Source organism: Copadichromis virginalis, linkage group LG17 (assembly GCF_057382275.1).
Source record: "Copadichromis virginalis isolate Kocher_CV1m ecotype Utaka linkage group LG17, C_Virginalis_male_GT1.1, whole genome shotgun sequence".
Taxonomy (NCBI): domain Eukaryota; kingdom Metazoa; phylum Chordata; class Actinopteri; order Cichliformes; family Cichlidae; genus Copadichromis; species Copadichromis virginalis.
The window spans coordinates 35,748,255-35,772,193 of NC_140634.1; the positions used below are offsets into that span (position 1 = coordinate 35,748,255).

At 40.8% G+C, this 23,939-nt stretch overlaps 1 protein-coding gene across 4 annotated transcripts in view; it reads right to left on the bottom strand.

Moving 5' to 3' along the window:
- Window positions 1-2,691: 2,691 nt before the first annotated feature.
- tafa5a (TAFA chemokine like family member 5a) overlaps window positions 2,692-23,939 on the bottom strand; it is a 171,404-nt gene continuing 150,156 nt past the window's right edge. For 3 of the 4 annotated variants that reach the window (XR_014915901.1, XR_014915902.1, XR_014915903.1), the window contains exons 3-5: window positions 23,208-23,335; window positions 9,244-9,435; window positions 2,692-4,435 (exon numbers count right to left, since the gene is read on the bottom strand). Coding sequence is in view for 1 of the 4 variants with exons in the window: in XM_085436128.1 (XP_085292254.1) it covers window positions 4,427-4,435; window positions 23,208-23,335 (137 nt within the window). In the remaining 3 variants the exon portion in view is untranslated. The remainder of the gene's footprint in view (window positions 4,436-9,243; window positions 9,436-23,207; window positions 23,336-23,939) is intronic. The other variant, XM_085436128.1, reaches the window with a different exon arrangement.

A 23,939-nucleotide genomic window follows, 5' to 3' on the forward strand; every position in this document is an offset into this window, starting at 1 on the left:
TTGTGCAGAAAACACGGCCCTACCACAGCTTCCTCGCTTTGCATTTGCCTGCTCTAACTCTGTGTCTTCTGCTGCTTCCAAGCTTGGGGTTGAAGAGCTCACCGCTTCCTTCAGCACATCCTTTTCATATATATCGGACTTGGCTTCACGGCTTAAAATTAGATGCCCTACTGTAGGTTTAAAGTCAGGCCTTGTAGAGTGATTCTGTTAGGAGCGTCAGGAAATCTGAGTCAGATGGAGGAAGGATAAGCTCCAAGTATAATGGAGATTTTAAAACCTTGCTTTCTTAGATTTCTAGATGGATCTGCAAAGCTGGGATTTTTTTTTACAGGTTCGGTTTAAAAAAGTTAACATAAACCAAAGTTTTTGTTTCATACGACAAATTCTATCCTAAGTCATAATCCTAAAAAAAATCCTGAAATATACATATTAAAAAAAGAATTTGGGGATTTCTTTCTTAATAAGGTTTAAAGTATTAAAGCAACTGCTTTAACCTATTGAGTTAATCCCTTTGTTTATCAGCTGGGTACTGAGGATTTTGAAGCTGTTTCCTTTTCCCATTTCTTAGACTTGGTTTCTCACATGACATTTTCCACTTTGGTAAAAGATTCTCTTCCATTTTGGTCTGTTAAAGAAACTTTTGACATGAAAGGCTGTGATGTTCTCACAAATGCAAGCTTAGCTCCTATGTGTGTTAAGCATGCAGTAGTCCAGCCAAGCCTAATTTGGAAGTGAATGTTCTGAGCAGTTATCGCCCTCTATCAAAACTTTTGGCTGAAGTTCTAGAAAAAGTCATTTTTAATCAACCATCCTTTCTAGACAAGTACAATATCTGTGAGTCCTTTCAATTAGGTTTCAGGGCCTTTCACAGTTCTGAGTCTGTTCTTTTCAAAGCAACAAAGGCTATTCTGCTTGATGCTGATTCTAGTGGTTGTTACATCTTAGTTCTGATTTGACACTGCTGATCACGATTTACTCATTAAGCGCCTGGAACACTATGTAGGAGTCAAGAGTTTGGCGCTTAACTGGTTTTAATCTTATATGGAACTCACGACTTTTGCAGTTAACTTTGGAAAGTCACTGCTTCAGAATCTGGGTCTATCAGTGGGCCTGTTCTTTATTTCCTTGTACATGCTCCTGCATCAAGATAACATATTTTTTCATTGCCATGCAGATGATTTGCAACTGGATTTACCTTTGAATCTTATAAATCACGGTTGCATGTGAAGGCTCAATGCATCTTGGATATAAAAAGTCCAAAACAGACGTCATATTGTTTGGCCCTCTATTATTAACCGAGAGGTTGAAAGATAACTGGGTATCTTTAGTTTTATTAAAATGCAGGTTAACAACCCTGGGATTATCATTGACACCAATTTGAAATTGAACAACCAAGTCAATGCTGTGGTCAAGAGCAGACTATAATCTTCTTTAGATCTGGAAAGGCTCATGCATGCACTTTTTTTTTCATTTAGTCTGTGTTACGGCAGACTAGCAGCCTAGCAGGGTCTCCTCCTGAAATTGCCCATGTGGGTGTGTCCTACTATCTCCCGCTGCCTTAAATGCCATCTTCTTTTTGCACATCTGACTCCCATCAGCAATTAAAAGCACTTAAGGCCAGAGAAAGGTGAGCTCTAGTGCCAGAGAGCAATGTTAGTGGTTGCAGAATGGTTGGGAATATAACAGTCTGGACCATTGTAATACACTGTATACTCTTGTTAGTCAATTATCTCTAGCTTCTTAACAGAAGGAAACTTCAACTGATTGTTGAACTGTTGCTGAACGATAGTTTGTTGTGTTGTGAAATTTTCAGAAACACTTGTTTTTTAAAATTATAAAGCACTTTGGTTTTAAATGTGCTATAAAAAAATATTTACTTACTTTCTTACAATAACATGATGTGTGTAAAATCTGCAGTTTAATATTAGGAAAAGATATAAATCTCTGGTAGGATTATGCTAGGAAGAGGATGTGAGTGTAAAAAAAAAAATTGCAAGTCTAAATAAAGATGTATCTGCTGTGGTGACCTGTTGTGAATCAGTGTGGGTCTTAAAAAACTAGCTAACAATGGAAATACATAAATAGTCACTTGTAGCACCTCAGTGAGTGACTGAACTTCTGATTAAAAACTTAACAATGTTTACAAGAAGCTATGAGTTATTTACAATGCACACTGTATTATCAGCTCAGACTAAATTCTACTGTTGGATTGGCCAGGTCACTGGGCTATATGGGAGCTTTCCCTCATGACTGACAAGTTTGGTGGACAAAGCAGCGTGCTTTTTATTTGCAGTCTAAGCATCTGAAACTGTTTCATAAACTGCATTTTTCAGACATGCTGTAGTTCTTTAGAGAGATATTTGGAGACTTGCAAAGTTAAGATAACAAACACTGGAAAAACTGGAAAGTTTGGCTGATTGCTTTGGGGTTTTTTGTGGCTTTGCAAACAAAAATGATGAGCATGCGTTACACTGGAGAGCAGGAAAATTAGATCCAAGCACAAGAGCTCACTTGAGCATTTGGAAAAACATTGAGGTGTGAACAGAAGACGTGATTACTTGTCCACTTTTGGCTGGCTCATCTGAAACCCATGTTAACGCCAGGCGAGAGCTGGCTTTGACTCCCTTTGTTGTTTATACTGAATTTCTTAGGACTTTACCCTGGAAACAATCTAACTATAAATCCTCTGAATCACCTGGGAAGGAAAAGGAAACTTTAATTTTTTTCATACCTTCTCTGGTGCCAGAAACAAATACATTCATTAGAAAAGACCAGAATAAGATCAATTAAAGTTCTTGTTGATGACCTTGAACATCAAGAGCATCTAAGTTTGCAGGGGACATTTCTTGTCATATATTTATTCTTAAAATATTTCATGATATAAAATGTATGTAAATGACCGATACTCCTGCAGTGCTTCCTCTTTCCTTCTCTCCTCACCGTATTCATCGCCATCGGAGAGAAGCTGGATTTGTGCAAAAAAAGAAAAAGAAAGAAAAAATAAAAACAAAAAGAAACACAGGCACAAAATAAATTAAGAGATCAGAACCCATAGAGAGGAAATGAGTCAGTATTCCACACCGTGTACAATACAATATCATAGCAAATTAGCAGATTTCAATGGCTTCCACTGACTACCATAGATTTACAATGTTCAGTTGGCTGCACATCAGTCCTTAATAAATTGTGTCACTTTCCTTTTTTTTCATTAATGGTTCGGATAGACAGTGACTTGTAGATGACCATGAAAAGAAAGCGGCTACTGAGGTGTGAACAGAAAACCTGGGACTACGAGCCAGCAGTAATGAGAACAACAGCATTTGTTCACATCCTACTAAACTGCCATTGTGATCACATTTTAAGTCCAATAAGCTTCTCTACAAAGGTACAACATATAAAACTGTTAAATATATAACTTTTTAGGGCCTTTCAAAATACATTTAATGACTTTTCTTTACGCCTTCTTTTCAGACTTAACAGCATTTAATACTCTCTGTAGATAATTATCATTTCTCTGGTAATGATTTGCACTCCGTATCCATGATCAACACGACAATTCTTCCTGTAAGCTGTCCCAACTGTAGCTACTGAAAAATGCAAATCAGATTTTTTTTTTTCTGTTTTTTTTGTTGTTGTTTTTTTTTTTTTTTGATACACAGTTATACGTATGTAGTACCTATATCTCCAGTTCCAAAATACAGTGGTGAGCTTAGTCTGCGAAAAAATGTCCGTAAAGTTTGAAAAGTACTCCTTTGATTGTGTTCGGCACATACGCCGCCAGCTGCAAAGGTTCGTTTGTGCACCGAGTCTCTGTGGGGGCAGCCGTTGGTCGGTGGCGACACTCAAAGCATGTTAACAACGTTTCCGTGTGTCTTTGCCAGATGGTCCTCTCTGTCATAATGATCATATTTGTTGTTTTGCTCTTTGGTCTATAAAAATATGGGAGGTTTACTCCAGCAGAAGGCCTATTCACAGCAGAGTGCGCTCGGTTCAGTTTTTACGGCCTCGCGAGCTGGTCTGAGAAGCGTCACATTGTGTTCTGTAATGACCCCGTCTTCACCCTGGAACTCCTGCACTAGAGTCTAGGAGAGAGATGTGGGAAATCCTGTATTAAAAGCAGTTAGCAGCTCCAAACAGTGGACTTCCAGTGAGGCAAAAAAAAAAAAAACATTCATGGGATTTTAAGGTGTCCGAACCTCCGTGGCATGAGCATGTGCTGCTAAATTCACAGAGCAGGCAGATAACAGTGGAGAGGAGGTGGATACAACGTGTTGACCCAACGACAGATAGCAGGAGGGAGCAGTCAGAAACCCGCGGTGGCCAGTCACAGGAAAAAGGAAGTGTTTTATAGTAAGTTTGCCCAGTGTCATAGGGAGAGATGACTCCCTCAAACAATCACTCCCTGGTTTTCCCGTCTCTGGCTGTGTTACGAGACCTGTGAATCAACAAGAACAAAGCAAACATGAGAGAACTGTTTTAGCACTCAGTCACAGTCATGCTCAGCTCCACAGAGAAATGTCTGAGGATGTGTTGTATCAAAAACATTTTGGCTCAAATATTTTCACTTCTATAGCCAGCAGAAAGAAAATGACAGAAAATATATTGTCTTTTTAAATACAATTCACATATGTGACGTTGGCTTTTTATTTGCAACAGGAATGTTCTTTTTCATTCAAATAAGCACTGTCATCTCATTTTAAAGTTTGCAATCTGCTTATTCACTTGTTTGCCAAGAGTTGCATGACAAGACTGATAATACTTGTGTATATAGAGTACTGTGCACAAGTCTTAAGTCAGATCTTAATTCTATATATTTTGCCAGGAAAACATGTGCAGACAAACATGGAAATACTGTATTCAAAGCCAAAACTCTGCAATCTTAAAAGTCAATATTTGGTATCACCCTCTTTATTCTTCAACCTGAGTGCTCTTATGCAAGCTTCCTTGTCAATTCTTTAAATAGTTTTCAGGAATAGTTCGCCAGGATTCTTGAAGGACATTCAAAGGTTTTCTCTGGATGTTGGCTGCCTTTTGTTCCTATGAAAATGATCCCAAACTACTTCAGTAATTTTGAGGTCTGGGCTCTAGGGAGGCCAATTCATGACTGATGCCGTTCTATTGCATGTTGTTCTATCCAGGTATGGCTTCTTGCATGGTCTGTGTCTTTGTGATCGTATTCATGCTGAAAAGAGTCTGGTTCTTGTGTAATTTTCTTAAGTTGGAAAAACAAAAAACAATCCTTTGAAAATGGTCAGGTCCAAGGGCTGGGCTGAAAATGTCTTAAAAAGCAGCCAATATCCAAAGAAAATCCTTCAGAAATGCTGGAGAACTATTGCTCGAGACCACTTTCAAAAATCACAAGAAAGTTGGTTTCTTTGGGAGCAAAATATGGAGAAATAAGGGCTCTAGCTTGGTTTACGATTAATTCAGCTTATCAAAAAGACTACGCAGAATTAAATGATTAGCCTTGCAGTTTCCAAATATTAACGGTCACATACAAACATCTCAAAAGCTCATTAATTAATAAATATATAAAAATGACATTCTACCATTTGGAGCTATTTCATTATTATAGTGATCTTTAGGGACATTTGACATAATTGTTTTCTTTCTAAGATAAGCTAGCAAGGCTTACATTTGGTCCATTCGAAAAACAGAGCAGAGCAAACTGTTCCTTTCCTTCTCCGCCATAATGTTAAAAATAAAACAACGCTAAGTGGCTACTCTTGAAGCACCCTTTAACAAAACCATACGAGAGAGGCATCTCACTGAAATTTCAGCAGCAAAGCTGATAGGGATCATTCTCAGTATGCCAGTCTATTCTCCTAAAGAAAAAAAATATTTTTTTGCAGCCATTGTGTTGACATAAGCATCACACATGACTATTGCTCCATGCCAGACTTAGATGTTAATTACAGGATTGTATGAGAGCTTTACGAGTCAAATATTTAGAACTCTTCAGGGGATATAACCCAGTAACAAAACAAGTCTCACAGTGCAGACACTGAAAAACAATTAATCTAGCAGCAGAAAGACAAATCTTGGAGCCTCCTCACCATCTGGCCCCCGCCAGTCACACAGCCAACTTGATAGAGGTGCTGATGCCTTCCAAGACATTGCCACTGAAGCTTAATTCATAATAATGAACTCTTGATGATTTCACAGGGTGCAAATTACCATGAAAGGGGCAGGTGTTGAACGGGGTTCTAGCATGTATCACAGATGACAATGTCTTATGCTCTGAGAATAATAAACATCTCAGTGAGCTCGGGCTTTAATGGAGATAATGTCGTGGTTTTGTTGGAGCTGGGCATGGAATGACCCAAAGGTTTACTTGGTTAAAGCAGGGCCATGACTTTGCTAACTGCTTGACTGTGATGCCTGGCCAAAACAGGTGTTTAATCCTAGCATAATAAGCACAGTTTCTCTCTGTGCCTCCTAGAGGGCACACAGAGACTACAGCTCAGTAGTAAAAAGCCACAGGTAAAATGGAAGGAGGATAAATTAGTCGCACAAAGATGTGGAAGAAAAGAAATACAATGCAAGTGATTTCAAGCAGACACAGCATATAGACACGGTCTTGTTTTATTCAAGCCACATAGTGTGTGTCTACCATGGTGGATTTTTGTTTTTTAATATCGTCTTTATGTTTTGTTTTGTTTTTTGCTCCCTCTTTTTCTTTCACAGCCACACTGTTGCGAACAGCTTCTCATAAATCTCCCGCGCAAATCTCGTCTCAGGGAAACGCAAGCCTTCCCATTTAAAAACAGCAGCGAATGTCAGACGAATATGAGATGAATCTGCCCCGTGAATAACATTCACAGGCCTTGGGTGATTATTACTTAGAGTTTATCAGGAAGCAGCTACGCAGACAGCGAGCAAATACTTTACACTCTGGTGCAGAGTAGAGGGAAACATTATGCAGCGGTTCTCTGGCTATTGAACATGCCGGGCATACGTTTAGGACGGTGGCCTTGCTCTTCGAGTAAGAACGAGAATTGGACTTTCGATTGAGACTGATAACTGCTGGGGGTGTCATAGTAACAGAAGGGAGCATCGTGCACTGAATCCATCTGTGTTAATGTGTAATTTGTGCAGCATTTCTCTTCTTATGGAGCAAGCGGACAAACCACTCGATACTTATCGATACGCGCCCGGCAGCTTTTGATCGAGGATGCGGAAAACATTTGATTTCAGGGACGGTACAGACTGCTTCCTGTCTCGAGGCCACAGCTGAAGCACTTTAATGCAACAAAAATGAGAATGTGCATACATGTGGCAGTGGCTTTCGTTTGCGTCGCACTGCTCTAAATAAAAGCATTTTCGCGAGTTGGAAGTATTGAAAGCGAATGCACCTGGACATACGGCCCTGGCTTGACATTTCTTCTCTGTCTGAACTCTTGCAGACTTTCCTCGAAATGTCACGGCCATGTGACCCACGAGGGAACAAGTCGGTGGGTGCACATGAAAGAAAATTGATCCACTTTGCCTATCCGCACTCTTCATCGAGGCGCTGTTTGCTGGGAATAATGCAAAATCTCAAGAGGACCCAGCGGATTAATTGATGTGTTTTTGTACATTCGCTCGTTCCACAGTGCATCTGCTTTTGGATCTCCCGCTCGTTTCTAACGCTCATCTCTGCGCTCACCCTTTAACGTTAAGTCTTGTGCAGCTGAGCCCGCGCTCTCTCTTCAGATTTTAGCAGGCGAGCGGCACAACATGATTCCAGATGAATATTCATAAGTGAACTTGTTGGCTAGGAATGATCCACAGGTTAATAAGGGATGGGAAATCGCTCATTACATGCTGTGAAGTTGGATAATGCCTGAAGCAGATGCTGAGATCAAAATACATGAACATGTATGCATGCGCCTCCAGACACTAGGCCCCATTCCACATTAGGAAAGAGTTCAAAGCTATGTGTTATGTCATTATCAGCCCTTTCATACAGCATTTCTTCAGAACATCAAAGCAAACACAGTTCACTATCTGCATTCTACAATATGATCAGAACTTAATGCTCAAGAGTGGAGTATTAGAACAGATTTAACCACGGTGGCATCAGGCTGGTGACAATGTTGCCAACGTGTTCTTCAATACTTTTATGCATCGACTACAGCTGCTCGTAAAGCTACTGCGTTGCGTGGCTCTGTGTGAGATCAGCTGCTTGCAGGCAATGCAGAATCGCCTTCCTTCAGAATATATATTAAAGGATCAAATGTTTAAATCCAATCTCAGATGGCCTCTTCTGTGAGTAAATAGACAATAATCTCTTTGATGCACTGTGCAGAGACCCAAGTTCACCACACACATTCCACCCCTTTTCTATTTATAGCTCCAAATCTACTGAAGACTTGCTGTCTGGAGTGAAAAGCAGCAGGATCACATTTTCCCTCAAAAGCAAATTATAGCATGGGCCATAAACACTGACAGTATTGACCAAAAGAAGAGCCTGTTTCTCAAAGACTCCACAAAAGTGGCCGTTTTTATGACTTTGGCCTTATCCCTTTTTTATATTGCTGTACCTTAAATTTATTACATGGCCACTCTCTATTTCCCGATCACTATTTATTAATATCAGAGTCTGTCTGGCGCCTTGTTTTATTTAAGTGCACAGCCACCATCTGACACAAGACTTTAAAACAATATACAAGGCATGCCAATAAAGCAGGCTGAGAATACACTGAGGGGGGTTTGCTGCACACATGGATTTTCTCTGGTTAAACACACACCAGGGAAATTGTCAGCTTATGGTAAAATACATAAGCCAAACAAGGATATCAAACAAGCAGACGCTCGCTTAAATTGTATCAGGATTTATGAGAGTCTATGCTTCCTGCTGTTTGTGTGTTCTGCTAAAGCTGAAAGATGCGGTCTTAGTGTTGTAATGAGTTCATAATGTTGGTTGTAATGACTTTCATACACTTTTAAGACATTTGACCGTGAGCAACAGGCAAGATCAGTCTCCTCTGTAAGGTCATGTGGAAAGTTACCTTCATTACAAGATGTTATAAAACAGAGCCCGACAGATATATCAGCAGGACTGACACATATATGTGTGTCTGTTTATATTTAATGATGTGAATGTGGAAAAAAAGATGAAAATATAAACGAGTATATCAGATCTTTATCTTTTTTCTAATCACCAAGTCTCAGTATCGGTCTCAAAAATCCTATATCAGTCAGGCTCTAGTCATACATTTAAGGATTTCTTGATTCTAATTCAAGGGATTTGTCTTGTACCTTACTGCCTTCACAAGGCTCTTGGTGCTCTGTAGCTGCTTGTGTTGCTTCCTGCCTTTGAGGCCAAGGTAAGGGCGGAGCTGTTGTAATGGTGGTGGTGGTGGTAGCTGGAAATTGGCTGTCTGTCAAGGGGTCATCAATGCTTTCCATAGTGCAAGAGTGTCGAGGGGGACTCTTGTCACGTCATAGAGCCTGAGGGGAGAAAGGGACAGGGGAAGGCGGTATGGTTATAAAGCTCAGTTTCATTTCTATTTCTGTTTTTTTCTAGATTTAGACACAGTCACAGTACCGCCACCACCACTACCACCATTACCAAATTTATCTTTTTAAGGTGTCGCGGAAATGTGCCCGTTTGGATTTGTCTAAACATGGAGAGCTATTCTGTGAATGTGCTGGGCACTGATGCTGTGTTACTTGTGTTCCAGTTAAATATAGGAGTGTGGGAGTTGAATAGGGTCTGATTCTGCGTAACAGTAGCCCACATGGAAGGAAAATAGAAAACAGCCCTGTGTTTCTCCAGTGACTTCTTAAATATGCTATAAATGTAAAGCACTGATTCATTCATGATTCATTTTTCTGAAATAATTTGTAAATTGTTGTCCTTTACTTAAAATAATAAGCTGGATAGGAATTTATAAGTATCAGGCCTGCTGCAGCGTTTCCACCACTTTAGTCCAGATTAAAGTATCTCAGAAACTATTGCATACATTATTGTTTATTCTGGTGTAAATTCTTACAGTCCCAGAGTTAGGAGACTGGTGATTATGGTAAACAACTGTTTTATTCCTGCAATGCAAGTTCGTTCCTTTTCCAAGGGCATCAAATATCTTTTTTAAAAATAAGCCTGTGGTATCTAATAGTTAGAAATTGCTTGCATGGTTACAAAACAACCCCTGGGATCACATTTAAATGCAACATAACCAAGTAGATTTTGGAGTTTTAGTGTGTAAACCTTACACTGAGTAAAACTGAGTAAAACAGCAGTGTTGGGTAAGTTACTTTAAATTAGTAACTTAGTTACATTACTAGTTACTTCTATCAAAAGTAACTCAGTTACTTCAAGTTACTCGTTACTTTCAGAGTAACTAGTTACTAGGGAAAGTAACTTTGGTTTTACTCAGAATTCTCTTGTTAATGTGTTGCTTCCATAACTTTGCCAGTCTTCTAGCTTGCTTACTTGCCACAAGTGCACTGTGCCACCTACCAATAGAAAGGAAAAAATAATGTGCACATTTCCACGAGAGAAATCCCACACCTGATTCTATCCTAGCCTGCTTTTTACATCCAACACAAAAACTGCAGTCGTGGTGCTTTCGATTGTACTCAGAACTCAGAAATTCTGCCTTCTGAATAGGAAGATGTAGGTAACACCAGACTGCAGATGAGCTGCATACAGAGCTGGACTGGGACAAAAAAATCGTCCCGGGCATTTTGACTAGAGACCGGCCGCCATTATAGGAAAAATCATAAAGCCTTTGAATGAAAATAAACACTGTTGTGACAGTGATGTACACTGTTCTGATGGTATATATGCATCAATCTATCAATCGTTTGCTGCAAGACTCAGATAATTATTTTTTTAAAAGTGAGACATTTTAAATGAGAATAAGAAAGTATTTCCTTGTGCCCCCCTTTCCCTTTTAATGCCCTACATGGACCCCTGGCAACACTTTGCTAGATCCGCCCCTGCACAGTTACCAGCTGTCAGCTACCTAAAAAAGGATCCTGGTGTTATTTGTCTCTCAGAAACAGCTCATAACTTCCCTTCAACTCATTCATGTCACCTAAAAGGTAAACCTGTTTCTCCATCACAGCTCTGATGATTCAGTAAGGACATCTCCTGGTTTCATCTTCATGTTTCCCTCTCATCACATAACCAAACCGACATCATGACCAGCAGCTTTACAGCTGTGGCTCCAGCAAACATCAGCTGATAGTAGAAAGTAATATTAAATAAATTCTAACAACAGCTGATCAAGCTTAAAAGTGCTGCTGTTGTTTCGCGCGACATCTGCTGGTTTCCTCTTTCTGGCGCAAAGTGGGCGATAAATAAACAAGAGAGAAAAGCTGATCAGCTGATCATTGATCAGTTTCATGATTGAAGTAGAAACAGGGGAGGGAGGGTGAGAGGATGAGAGAAGAAGAGGCAGCTGTGCAGCGTAAACACAGAATAACTCCAGCTTTGTGTCTTTTTCATTGTAGCTGAAATCCAGGACAAACTGTTCCTTTTCACCTAAGCATGATATTTTCTCTGAATACAAGACGATTCTGTTTTTTATGGGACGGTTGGCAACTCTAATAATTAACCTTATGAACAAAATAAAGTTCAACATCAGTAACATAGCACCCACCCAGCTTTATAGAAACTCCGTCATGCTAGCTAGCACGCAGTACGAAAAAGTCAGCACAACGAAAATAAACTCCAACTAAACTTGGTTCATATCTGACCCAGATGGACTGCAGGTTATAACTTCTTACCTGAAGTTCAGTTCACCTGACTCTCTCGGACCAGCGGCTGCTTCGGGTCTCTGCTCCTGCCTCCCTTTTCCTTCATCCACCTGCTGGCCTCCACCACTTGCTAATGTTACTGAATCTGTGGAAGCTCCGCAATGCCGCCACACAAAGTAACGAATAACGAGCCTATTTAAATCCCAGTAACGAGTAACGCGTTCCCGGTTTTGGCATAATAACTAGTTACCGTGCTCGTTACCACAATAATAACGTAGTTACTGTAACGCATTACTTAATAACGCGTTAGTCCCAACACTGTAAAACAGTGAGTGGAGACTGTGACACAGCCAAAATTACTGCAACTTGGTGCCTTTGAAATTATTGCTTTGAAAATGGGGACCAGGTCTGTGACCGTCCAATGCCAGCTTTAAAGAAACAGTGCTATCAGTCAGGGAATGAATGAGGTCAAGTTGGTAGTTACATGCAATCTGTTTGTGATTAACTGTGACAAATTGGCAAAATTTTCAAATATATTGTTGTCTACAAAAAGAGAAATTTATAAAAACTACATTACATTCAGAGTCCAGAATACAACTGAGTGAGATGATTTTTCTTTTGTAAAGAGACGTGTTCAATTCCATTCAATACCATTGGGGCGATCGTGGCTCAAGAGTTGGGAGTTCGCCTTGTAATCAGAAGGTTGCCGGTTCGAGCCCCGGCTCAGACAGTCTCGGTCGTTGTGTCCTTGGGCGAGACACTTCACCCGTTGCCTACTGGTGGTGGTCAGAGGGCCCGGTGGCGCCAGTGTCCGGCAGCCTCGCCTCTGTCAGTGCGCCCCAGGGTGGCTGTGGCTACAATGTAGCTTGCCATCACCAGTGTGTGAATGGGTGGATGACTGGATATGTAAAGCGCTTTGGGGTCCTTAGGGACTAGTAAAAGCGCTATATAAATACAGGCCATTTACCATTTTATTTATATAACAGATGCCTCAATATGTTTTTTATTGTAAGGTGAAGACCCTACAATAATACAGAAAAAATCCCAACAATCAAACGACACTGATCCTCTCTGAGCAAACACTTGGCGAGAGTGGAAAGGAAAAACTCCCTTTTACCACAAAGAAACGTCCAACAGAACCAGGCTCAGGGAGGGGCAGCCATCTATCAGGGGTGTGGGGAGGAAGACATGATAAAACACTAATTGCAAGATTGTGCATTTCTTTGAGTTGCCAGGGACTCTGACATGACATACGTTAACAATGGATGTACTGCTTGGCCCTGATAACCTAAATCTGCATCATTTCTAATGGGCAGCAGGGGGCCACGTTTCAATTTTTCTTGTACTGTTGGCAAAAAGACTACCGGCTTACTGGATCTGCAACCTCATTAAACATTTCTCTGATAAATTCATGGAATTAGTTGCAAATTTTTTTGAAAATAACACCATTTCAGCTTGTCATGTCCAGTTTCAAGATACCGAGATTGTGACAGCTCACCTTGAAGATTCCACAATTAACAGAATTTAATTAACCAGCAGGTATATTATAGCACCCTTAGTTAAGAAGATATTGGCAGTTCAAGCAGGTTAAAGCTTTCACAGGTAATATCTCACTGAGAGGACTGATGAAGCTTACACTGCTTTCAGTAATCTCCAGTAACAACTGCTTATCTTGACAGTTTAAAAAAGAACAAAATTCTCCCATAGCTTTATTTGGTAAATGCTTTGCCTCAAAGCTGAAAACATGAATAAGTTTCTCTTTCACTGTTTGAAAAGGAGAAACATGCTTTTCTGAGATCAGAGGTAATACACTATACTTGACTTGGGTGTGCCCATGTTTTGTCCTTGCATGAGTGCGTTTGTTGTTTCCTTCATTTCGGAATACACCTGCACCTCTTGGGACTTGAAACTGTTTGGAGTGCAAACATAAGCCAGCTATCACGCTGCGCTTCATGGAATCAGTTTCCACTTTTGGCCACATGGAAATGTTGGAAACTATAGAAAAAGGAGCAGGGTTGAAATTCAGAATGAAATAAAACAGGTAATCTTTCACTGGGCAGCAGAGGCTTTGGGTTTAGGCAACAGTGGGTCAGATCAATCCCACAAGCTCACAGGGAGTTGATAAGAACAGAGAAAGAGAGACTTTCTTGTTCTTTAAGTCAGTTCCTCTTGCCTCTCACTGTTTATAGTCCCAACATTATTCCCAGCTTCCCAAAATGGAGGATTTAGTATTCTCCAAGCCAATGCAATGTGCTGACTTGGCTCCCTCCAGAAGGAAGTTGGCAGACAGAGCTAATGGTTAGCAGCAACAGAGTTTCTTTCTCTTTCTATCTTTCTTTTGGCCTGTCTGTGGTGGCCAAGCAGCTGTCTTCTTAGTGGTGATTCTGTTCAACTCACTGTTGGATGTGGCTGGAGGGCCCAGAGGGATCAATTACCATGGTCGATACCAACCCAGAACCACAGGGGGGTGGGGTGAGGGGGGACATGGTGATGGTGGAGGCGTTGGGGGATACCTTTCTGCATCCACAGAAAGATTGAGAAGAAGGAGATGGAAAAGAAGTGATGGCGGGGGCAAAGCACCAGTCGAAAAAGCTTTTTCATACTCAACTGAACACACTTGCCATCACTGGCAGGAATACAAATGTGTAAATACAGAGGACGCTTACAGGCGTCCTGTGTAAGCATCCTTACTGGGAGATCAACTAGTGCAAACCCACCCATTTGTAGCCGGAGATATTTATGGCAGGATGTCCTAAACCACGTATGCATTTGAATTTCCCACGCAGAACCCTGACGAAGTTCAAAAAATATGCACACGCAAGAGCTCATATTATCAAATATTGTGATATTCTCTCTTTCCTTGAAGAGGCTGAAGTAACTGCTCTTCCCAACTGTGTTTTGTCTCCTCTCCTCTCCCCAGTGAAAAAGTCTTGATTACAGTAATCACAGTCTTTCTCTCAGTAGGTGCCACTTGTGCTCATAGCTCTCTGCTCAACGCCTAAATACCCCAATCAGGATCGTCCTAATGAAACATATGATTAAGACTTAGTTAGACAACTGAGGATTTTTAGCCATTCCAGTTTTTTTTTTTTTCACTGCTTCCTGCAATGTCTGAAATTGTGGCGCTCTTTAGTCCTTTTTCACGATAACAAGAGCTCTTTTTGTGACTTGCTGTGTAATATTCACTTGAAAATACCGGCTAAGCGGCCTGGCTGTTGGATTTTGTGCAATTATAACCTTCCAAAGCTACTTTGGAAGCGACTGTCCCTGTGTGTGAACTTAACGGGTACTCGAGGGTTTAACAAGAGCATCCGCTTGACTCAAACCAACTTAAAATGACTTAATGTTCTACGATTCTTTACGTCTGACTGGCTCAAATCTCTCTCTCTCTCTCTTTCACTCATGCTGCTCTTTTCTTCTCCTGCGCTGCTTTTCTGCCTCTGTTTTGAATTGTTCCTCTTATCAGGCTGTCACAAAAGCTGGCAGATAACCTGAGGTGAGTTTGCTTTTCTCCTCTAACAGCGTACTCGCTCTGCCTCGTTCTCGCCGAGCTCCCCGCGTCGGCACACGCAGAGAGAGATAGCTCCTTGCGCTGATTCATCTGCCAGTCTAAAATGGTGGAGGGCATGATGCAGAGCATCCTCCTCTCTGGAGAGAGACAGCAGTAGGCCTTTCAGCGAGAGAAGAAGGTATGGAAGATGACTGCTGAGACTACATATCGTTCTGCTAAAAGAGAGGCCCTTTGCAAAGACAGCATTTCACTGTGGTAACTGTGATAAAATGTATGTTCAAACCTTTTAGCATCATGCAGTGTGGAAAGTATTCCGGTACAGTCAAATTAACCCCTCACTGCTGCTAAAGCGTTTCTTTATCTAGCCATTTTTCCCCAGCCCTTTCTTGATACCACGGAAAGCTATGACCAGGATACTGCACACAGAATGAGATCTTTGCAGTACACTAAAGCTAAAATTGAATTTATTGGTTAATATCTTACATGTGCCAGATCTTTTTACACATCTGGCTAAATTGAGAATAAAATAAAAGACAATTAATGTTAATAGGATGGTTTCATACATGACTGACAGAAGCAATATGCCTCATTAAAAAGTCAGCAGCTGGTGATTGATGTATAAACCATTAAAAACCATGAAAAAAGCATGGTTTATAATTTGAATTAGAGTTGTATGCAGTGTCATGTACAACCTCCGTTCCAAAAAAGCATAGGCGGAGCCATATTTACCACTGCGGACAAAAGTCTGTAAATGTCTGCGAACTGAAGAGACCAATTGCTGAACCTCTGGTACACGAACGTTGTCATATTATTGTCTGATACAGGATTCTAACAGCTCAACAGTCCTTTCATTTTCAATTAGTGAAAGGTTTGGACTGCAGGCACCCGAGTTCAGCACCCAGATTCTTGCCATGCTGTTGTAATAGATGTGGTTTAACATTGTCTTCTGGATGGAAGTAATATGTTGCCTAAAACCCATATATACTTTTCAGGATATTCTTGGAACTGTAGCTGTAATTCAAATTGTGATTGGAATAGTACTCTTTCTAACATAACATAACATAACATAAACTTAAATGTTTAGTAATGAAAAACATATTATTTGAACAAGTAGCAGAATGGGTAGATTTACACTGGATTTGTATTTTCTGTATTATCAATTGTTACAAAACCATTTTCACCCAGGAGCTCTGCACCGTATCAGGAGAATGAAGTCAGCACATTGTCCGAATGTTTACTTTCTCGGCACATAACATGAGCAATGCTCTGTTCAGGTAAGGCTAGAGTGCTGCGTGGATAGAGCATGCAGGAGGGAGCACGTGAGCACACAGTAGCTTGTTGTAATTCTCTGCACGGTTACTCGCTGTAACCTTACCTGGACACAAATGTACATCACACGGACAAGGGAGACTGCAGATTTAACAGCATGACAATACGGTTATTAGATAAGAAAACTGAATTAAATGCCCTGTGCTGCTATTTATATTCTAAACTTTGTTGGCAAGTGTGTGAGGCCAATCAGCAGGGAGATGTGTATAAACTCAGCCATATTAAAAAGCCAGTGCACAGAATGAATGAGCTAGTCATTTGCCAGCACAGTAAAACATTTTGTCACATCAGTTATGTTTTGGCAGATCATTCTCAACTAAAGCTGATGTAAGTGCATATTTATCGCCTTACATTCGTGTGGATATGCTACATATATTGGCAGATGCAATAATATCCTGAGGTAACAGGAAAAAAAAACAAGGTGATGACGAACATGCGGCTCATCAGTGCAGTCGAGTAAATCTCCGGGGAGCTTGTTTACAGTCTTAGAGCTTATTTTTGTAGAATTTCATATTCTGTTAGGTCACTCCTTCAGAGGAGAAACTTGTCATTGTTATCAATGAGAAACCTGATTCTGAAATAAATGATATGCTGGAGCTTCACAGCTCTACCTCTGCTTGATATGCGTCCTATTCAGCTGTGGTTAGAGTGCAACGCTGTTAAAAGTAACCTCCCTCAAAAAACGTCACTGTCAACACCGAGCTACGCACATATCAATCTTCATACGTTTCATCTGGAGCCGGCCTCTGAGAAATCCATACTGTAGTTTTATTGACAGGAACAACTGTGTACTCTCCAAAGCAGGGTCAGAGTAAGATAAATGCCTGGAGAGAGAGGGGATGAGGGGGAGGATGAGAGGAAAAACCGAAAAGAGAAAACGCCTGAATGCCTGGGAACGAGACAGGCGGCAGGCGAGGAAGTTATTTTTACTCCGAAGCACATCAAACGGTGACCGCTGAGATGAGTGACGTTGTGTAGGTCGAGAGAGGACGCGCGGCATTACGTCTAATCTTCCTTGCAACTCACGCTGCTGTGTTGCCGAGTAAAGTTAGAGAGGAGGTCAGCGGCGTCACCCTGAACAACAAGCCCCTCCCTCCCCCAAACCCTCTGGTTGACAGAGAAAACACAAACTCCCAAACATTTGACCAATACACGCAAACTGCCTTTTGACATTTGTTCAAAATAACCCTTTATGGGGTTACGGGGGCTGAGTCAGATTGACTTGGCTTAGTCAAATACCCATGAGGGATATGTCTGTTTGTCTGCATTGATGTTTTGGGGTTTTTTCGCACAAACACCTGATGGACAGGTCAGACATGCTCACTGGACCGTGCACAGCTAACAGTCAACCTTGGGCAACAGTGGGGCGGCTGCAGTTTGGGTTTAACCTTGAAAAGCCTCAGGGAAGGCGCTATTTGTTCAAAGTTAAACATGGAAGGGAGTAAATGGTTTTTATTTTTGTGAGTGATTCCCCTTTGGGTGAGCAGATAACAAGAGGTTATTGTCATTTTTGGGCTTGCTAGAATTGCCCTTAAACTTAAGCCTGAGAAGTAAAGGTAATTTTAGAGATTTCTCCATGTGACTGAGTTTGAAGGTGTTGAAAAAATTCATACATTTTAAGAAGAGTTTTAAACAATGACCCGAGTCTGCTTGTTACCAGTTATTATACTCCCTGACAGTGAAAGCTGGTAGAACCCACGTAAACACACACACACACACACGCGGACTGGCACAGATGAGTGCGCATAGCTGTCCAGCCATTTGACTGGCTGTCACCAAGTTTAAAGTAGCCAATGAAGCACGCACGAAATACCTGTCACATCCTGCGGATGAGAACTACACTGAGTGACATCCTGAGCAGGATAAGAAAAGTACATGTAGGCCAGAGCATGCAGGGCTACCCTGTGCAACAAAGTAGGGGTACATGGTCACGGATACCAGTATGGAAAACCCACAATAGCAGTCATCAGTTAGAGCCCGTTAGCATGCAAGCCTGAATGCACATGCCATTAGCCTTTTGGTCACACTGTGAGCACCAAGATTTGCAACACCTCATACAATATTTTATCTGACACGTATAATAAATGTTACAGCTACAGTGTGTGCATGCAGCATGTGTGTGGGATAACCTGCCCAGATAACAAGCTGCACTGTAGCTGGAACTTGTAACGGCTGTCACCGCAGTCTCCGCAACTGGGTTAACGTTCGGGTTTGTGTCTGGGCACGGGGAGACGCACATGACTCACAACACAGGAAGGAAACCTGATAGCAAACCATTCAGCATTTTTATATTTTATGCATTCTGTATTTACATGTTTGTTTTCTTGACAGGAAGGAATAAACAAGTTAGTCAGCTGATGACTAAATCATGACAGATGCATTAATGATACACCACTGGTCCTCAGTGTTCACGCATTGACATTCACAGATAGGGCAGTTATGTGTGTGTGTACGAGTGTGTGTGTGTTGCGTAACATGTTTCTCAAGCGAGACCTCTTTAATTGCCACAGTATAGACTCCGTGCATACAGGCGGGAGAGCAACAGTGTTTATGCTTCTTGTAAAGCAGATGTGGGGGTTGAAATCAATGGGAGGATGGTGTTTGTTGGGTAAGGAGGAGAAAGGAGGGGTGGAATAGAGGGTGAAGTGGAGAGGAGGAGACTTGGAGAGCTGGATGCAGTGGTGTAGAGGACAGGCGGGTGAATGAATTGGTGTCATCTTAGCTAGTAGAAGCCGTGGCTTCCCATCTGCTGCCATCATTAACAGTAAGAGCGTCCCTAATTTAAGCTAATTGCTGACATCGAGGAAGTAAACAAAGCGCGTTCAGTTTGGAGATGAGCTGAAGACAAGGAGGGTGAAAAGAAACATTTTCAGGAGGCTGTGAAATGGTTCCAGACTGCACTTGAAATCTTGTCAAGTACAGTCTTGAAAGAGGTGCTGAAACAGAGCTTAAATGGCTATGCTAAACAGGGCTACATCATTTTTTTCAAATAAGCAACAAGGATGATAAATTCATTTTCTTGCATTACCTAAGTGCGTTGTTTAGAGCTGCACTAATGAATATTTATATAATGTGTACAATATATTATGAACGTTCCATTTATAATACAAAAGATTGTTGCCTGTAATGACTATCTATCTTGCCTCCCTGCAATTTTTTCCTTAGCTTAATGTATCATTTTAGCATCTTTCAACTCAGTGTTCAGAGACCATAGTGTTGGGTAACATTTATAGTATATTCCAGTTACCTACTCTGTATAAATATATTAAATGTTTTCCACATTAATTTAAAATATGCCAAAATGACTGTATGAATACAAGTTATTGTTTATCTGCCATTTGAAAGAGCTATGAAACTATGAAATAATACTGTTTTTTGAAAAACATTTTTGTCATTCCATGAGCTAGCTGAAAGTGAACAAAAAAGGCTAACAAATATGAAATTGCAAAGATATGTTAGTATTTTTTTTTATATAATGTTTATCTGTGCAGACAGTACAAAAAATCTGATAAGGCAATATATGTTTAGAAACTTCCTTTACTTTAGCCAACATGGCTTAAGTAAAGCATGGTTTCAGTATCCTTTGCTAATGTTAGCTGTATTGTATTTTGTAGTATGTTAATTTCTCAGGGACCATGTACAAGAACTGCTTCTTGTAATCTTCTACAAGAAGACATGCCTTGTACTACATTTAACTATTAGCTGATTTTAATCCTACTAGCTAATTTTCTTCCTACTTGCTAATCGTACTAGTAAGTTACTGTAGTTAGCGATGCAAAATTACTCTCTTTTTTTTCTGAGTGATTTGTATTTTACTTTAATGCAACCTGCATTCTGTCAAAATGCTTCAGCTTTATTTATAGAAATATGGTAGAGTAAAACATCTGGGTATCTCACTTCCGACAAATGCTTGCACCACAGTAACTACTGCTATCACTTTACCGGTGTCCATACATGTGTCCATAGGTCAGTTTTCTATTCAGCAGCTTATGTAAACTCAGTTCTAAGCTGTACAGGTAGCATCTTTGAATGCTTTTTCTTTTCTTCATTTTTTTGTTTGTTTTCTTGCACAAACAACTGACACAGTGCACAGTCAATAGAGAAACTTAAAATGTGTCTGTAACTGTAAAATCCAAAGGAATACTCTTATTGGCCACTTTATTAGCTATCCCTGTTATATTGCTCGCTAATGCAAATATCTAATCTACTAATCATATATTAGCAATTCAATGCATTTAGGTAGGTAGGTGGACACTGTATAGACCACCTGTTGGAGCATCAGATTGTGGAAGAAAGGTGATTTAAGAGGCTTTGAACTTGTTTGTTTGCTGTTTTGTTGGTGCTGGCACTTTCTAATGCAACCATCTCTAGGATTTACAGAAAATCCCAAAATGATGAGACAAAAAAATCTAGTGAGCAGCAGTTCTCTGGGTTAAGCTTTTCTGGGTTAAGGCAGCAGTTACTCAAAAAACCAGTTGTTACAACCGAGGTATGTACATCACACAACATGTTGAACCCTGAACCAGATGGGCTGCAAGCAGCAGAGGACTACACCAGTTTTTGTGTTAAGTAGATTGACTGACAGAATGTATAACATTATATAACATTTTTTTATATTCTTTAAATCCATGAAAAAGCGTTGTAAAATTGAAACTTCAAGTGTTTCACATTGAAAATCCAGATTCTTAAAGGGTTCTGAAGTAGCCCAATCACTGTCTAATGTCAATAACAGTAAAAATGTTTCAAGCCAAATAACTGAGGCTGAAAACAGTGATTTGAAATGGCTTTGCTATGCTTGCAGATCAGAGCTTTTATTGAGAACAAAGCTGTACTGTACAGGGTGGGCCATTTATATGGATACACCGTAATAAAATGGGAATGGTTGGTGATGTTAAAGTCCTGTTTGTGGCACATTAGTATATGTGAGGGGCAAACTCCTCAAGATGGGTGGTGACCATGGTGGCCATTTAGAAGTCGGCCATCTTGGATACAACTTTTGTTTTTTCAATAGGAAGAAGGCCATGTGACACATCAAACTTATTGGTAATGTCACAAGAAAAACAATGGTGTGCTTGGTTTCAATGTAACTTTATTCTTTCATGAGTTATTTACAAGTTTCTCTTTGTTCACAGCCATTGACATGTCGAAGAGGTTAACACGTGAGGACGTCAGGTGCGGATCGAAATTGTGTTGATATCTGGTGAACGCAGTAACCGGGTTATTGCAGCAGATTTCCATGCAAGACACCCTACGAGACCACCGATCTCCCATGCTACAGTTAGCAAACTGCTTGCTAAGTTTCGTGAAACTGGCTCAGTGTTGGATTTGTCAAAATGTGGACGCAAGAAAACTGTCACTAATGAAGAAACATCAGTGGCTGTCCTAGCTTCATTCAGCAAGAGCCCACAGCGTAGCACTTGCCGCATGTCACTGGAGAGTGGCATTAGTCGAACATCCCTTCGGCGGGTATTAGCTATTCACAAATGGCACCCTTACAAACTCCAGCTACTGCAGCATCTCAACGAGGATGACCCAGATCGGCGCACAGCATTTGCAGAATGGGCAAAACAAAAATTGGAACAGGACCCTCAGTTCACGCAGAAGATTTTGTTCAGTGATGAGGCAAACTTTTATGTGAATAGTGAAGTTAACAAACAAAACCACCGCTATTGGTCTGACACTAATCCACATTGGATGGATCCCTCCAAGACTGTTGGAACAACAAAAGTGATGGTTTGGTGTGGTATATGGGGTACAAAGATAGTGGGTCCATTCTTCATCAATGGAAACCTCAAGGTTGCTGGATATTTGAAATTGCTACATGATGATGTGTTTCCCTCTTTATGCACTTAAGCTGGCACGTTCCCTGAGTTTTTCCAGCAAGACGGTGCACCACCACATTGTGGGTGCCAGGTCCGAGCATTCCTAGATGAACAGTTTCCTGGAAAGTGGATTGGTCGTCGTGGGCCAGTTGAATGGCCCCCAAGGTCTCCCGATCTGACCCCCTTAGACTTTTATCTTTGGGGTCATCTGAAGACAATTGTCTATGGTGTGAAGATACGAGATGTGCGGCTCCTGAAACTACAGATACTTGATGCCTGTGCTGGCATTTCTCCTGCGGTGTTGCTATTAGTGTGTCAAGAGAGGGAGAAGAGGGTTGCATTGACAATCCAACACAATGGGCAGCACATTGAACACATTTTATAAGTGGTCAGAAACTTGTAAATAACTCATGAAAGAATAAAGTTACGTTGAAACCAAGCACACCATTGCTTTTCTTGTGACATTACCAATACGTTTGATGTGTCACATGGCCCTCTTCCTATTGAAAAAACAAAAGTTGTATCCAAGATGGCCGACTTCTAAATGGCCACCATGGTCACCACCCATCATGAGGAGTTTGTCCCCTCACATATACTAATGTGCCACAAACAGGACTTTAATACCACCAACCATTCCCAAGTTATTACGGTGTTATTACGGTAAATGGCCCACCCTGTACAATGAGTCAGCTTGTCAAAAAGCTCTCTTAACCTTTACTTTTTAATTACTGTTATTTTATTTTAAAAAAGCGTCCTTGGTTTGGTTGTACACTTCAGTTGGTTTTCTAAGCACATCGACCAGCTTGTGAGTGGTTTTGTGTAACCTGAGGCACTAAAAGAGAGCCTGAACTCACCGTAGTGGTTTTAACTCGGCCTCCGGGCTGCGTACAAGTCCAGCCAGATCTATTGACTAACAGGTCGCAACCCTCGTCCTCCAAACATGGCACCATCTCACACCATTGCTTTTTCCGAACAATACCAGCTGCGGAGGAGACACAGAGAGAAAAAGAGTGATTAGGAGAGTGACCTGGGGGGGTAGGGGGGTGAAATAAACAGATGAAGAGAAATGATAGGGAGAAGTCAATGCAAAGATGTAACGATTAAGACAGAAGAAGAGCGGGTCGGGGAATGACAGATGGAGGAAGACAGATACGGGCAAAGTTATAACAGGATTGAAAAATGATGGAAAAGCAGAGATGTGAAAAAAATGTAGAAATATAAATGGAAAAAAGAAGGAGCAATGTGGTGGTGGTGGGGTGAGAGATGAGATGTGGAGGTAGATGAAGAGCAATGAAGTAAAGGGACAATTGAGAGGTATGAACGCAGACGATGACAGTGAGAGATGAGGGAAAGATGGGGAGAATCAGACAGATGGAGTGAAATGGAGAGAGCTGTGATCAGTCAGGTAAATAAAATCAAACATCTCAAATGATATTTAGGAGGCTTTACAGCCATCTTGCCTTCAGCAACATTTCAACCAGGATGATATATTTTGTTAGCACGCCACCTAAATTTTTACCACAAGGGATTTAAAAAACAAAATAAAAACAATTCATATGTTAAATACAGTTGGAACAATCTGGGAC